Below are 2,500 nucleotides of genomic sequence, written 5' to 3' on the forward strand. Positions count from 1 at the left end.
GGTTGAATACCTCTCTTAAGTGATAAGGAACAGCGTAAGGCTTTCTCTTGACAGGCTCAGTGGTAGTTAACTGTATGGAATGACAAAAGTTTTTAACACAACCAGGTATATCACTAAGAACATCCTTATAGCTGTCTAACAAAATGGATAACTCTGCCTTTTGTTCTGTAGTTAGATAAGGATTCACATCAGGTTCAGTCCCAGACTCTGTATCTAACATTGGCAAAGGAGAATCTGTACATTGAGTAACTACAGCAACCTGTACCAAATCCAGAGGTCCCATTAAAACCTTCTGTTCAAAAGGGGTAACCTCATCAAACACTTGCAAATTGTTAATAGTGGCCCTACGGTAATACTTTTTTAACATATTTACATGGAAAAATTTATGTTTATTCCTTACTTCTATAATATAATCAACCTGACCTTTCTTGCCAATTACCTTATATGGACCCTGCCACTGAGATAAGAGCTTATTAGTGTCGGAAGGTAACAGTAACAGAACCTCATCACCGATAACAAATTTTCTATCAGATGTTTTCAGATCATAATAAGTTTTATATTTGCTAAAATTAACCTTGGCATTCTGGAGTGCGATCTGTGCTGTTTCCTCTAACCTATCACGCAGATCCAACACATACTCATAAGAATTCCTAATTTCTTCATTAAGGTCCTGATTAGTAAACAACTCTTTCAATATGGATAAAGGACCTCTCACATTTTGTCCATAAATCAGTTCAAAAGGAGAAAATCCTAAAGTATTGTTAGGGATTTCTCTAACAGCAAATAAGGCACACGGAAGGTATCTGTGCCAACAGCGAGGATAATCTGAACAAATCTTTTTAATTATACTTTTCAATACCCCATTAAAACGCTCACAATACCCATTAGCCTGTGGATGGTATGGTGATGTAAAAATTGGCTTTATATTAAGTAACTTATGCACTTCTTCCATCACTGAAGAAACAAACTGACGTCCTCTATCTGATAGAACCTCTTTTGGGATACCTATACGTGTAAAGATACTTAATAGGGCTTCAGCACAAGAAATAGAATCTATTCTCTTTAGAGGGATAGCCTCAGGGTAACGGGTAGCACAATCAACTAATGTCAAAATAAACCTATGACCGTCCTCAGAAGGGGGTGACAAAGGCCCAACTATATCAACTGCGACCTTTGCAAAAGGTTCGGTTATTATAGGTACTGTTTGAAGTGGTGCCTTCTTGACACGACCTTGGGAAGTAGTTCTTTAACATATATCACATGATCTACAATAGCGCAGGATGTCAGCTGTAGCACCTGGCCAAAAGTACAATGCAAACACTTTGTCTTTAGTTTTACAGTTACTAAAATGTCCAGCCAACAACGAATCGTGAGCCATTTTCATAATTAATTCCCTGAACTTTCGTGGTACCACTAGAACTTTTACTCCTAACATCACCCTATTGTTACTCTGTATACACTTCCTATAAAGGAAACCTTTGTCAATAATGTACTGGTAAACATTTCCCTTGGATATTTCAGTAATATATTTATCAAGCTTCTCACGAATGCTCTGCAAAGAAGGGCAATTCATTTGCTCTTGCTTAAAATCCGACACACTCACGTTTAAGTCACCAAGAACCTTAGATTTATTTGTAATCAGGGGAGCAGGACGAGCACTATCGGCTTTTACTTGACCTCTGGTCATAACAGATTGGCAGGTAGAGATATCATTATCCTCCACTTGTCCTATAAGCACACCACAAAACTTAATGGGTGCCTTTACCACTTCAGTCCATCCCGTAAAATAATCACAAGCAATATGACACTTAACCACAGGGAATTTATCAGTTCTACCCAAATAATCACTAACTGACGCAAATTTGGTGTGTTCATCAAAAGGTATGGATGGTAATAACTGTTCCGACACAACTATACAAGTACACCCAGTATCACGTACCATGGTCGAGATATTAGCACCATTTACCTTGCAATTTTCAAATTTCAAAGAGCCAGATACAGTAGAGCCAAAAACAAAATTAACTTTATGGGGAACGACATTACCAACTCCGGAATCGTCACTCGTATGATCAGAACTAGTTATAACATTATGAATCATAGGATTCTCCTTCCTTATCAAAGATTTATTCTGAGGACACTGTGGTCTTATATGACCTTCTAAACCGCAACTATGACAAACTATTTTCCTTTTTACTTTTGTAATATTTGGCTGTACGACTGAATGATCAGAATTCTTTAATGAATTAGTGTTATTGACCACAGACTTCCTCGAACTACTTTTAGACAATTTGGTATACAAGTTATGAGCAGCCGCATAAGTATCTGCCTCGTTAATCAATTCATCAAAAGTATGCCACTTTCTATCTTTAAGGGTACTGCGCAACTCGGGAGTTACTGAAGCTAATAATTGGTCACACAATATGAAATCCGATAAAGATTCATAACTATTATTTACCTTCGATGTTTCCAACCAATGGTTCAGGAGTCTACGTAAAGTAAA

At 37.3% G+C, this 2,500-nt stretch overlaps 1 protein-coding gene across 1 annotated transcript in view; it reads right to left on the reverse strand.

Moving 5' to 3' along the window:
- Positions 1-2,500, reverse strand: part of LOC137636475 (uncharacterized) — a gene marked incomplete at its 3' end in the record, with an annotated part of 4,268 nt that overhangs the window by 1,201 nt on the left and 567 nt on the right. The window contains exons 1-2 of the mRNA XM_068368900.1: positions 1,477-2,500; positions 1-1,230 (exon numbers count right to left, since the gene is read on the reverse strand). The exon at positions 1-1,230 is cut by the window's left edge and continues 615 nt beyond it; the exon at positions 1,477-2,500 is cut by the window's right edge and continues 567 nt beyond it. Coding sequence (XP_068225001.1) covers positions 1-1,230; positions 1,477-2,500 — 2,254 coding nt within the window. The remainder of the gene's footprint in view (positions 1,231-1,476) is intronic.

The sequence above is a fragment of the Palaemon carinicauda genome, unplaced genomic scaffold (assembly GCF_036898095.1).
Source record: "Palaemon carinicauda isolate YSFRI2023 unplaced genomic scaffold, ASM3689809v2 scaffold3075, whole genome shotgun sequence".
NCBI lineage: Eukaryota > Metazoa > Arthropoda > Malacostraca > Decapoda > Palaemonidae > Palaemon > Palaemon carinicauda.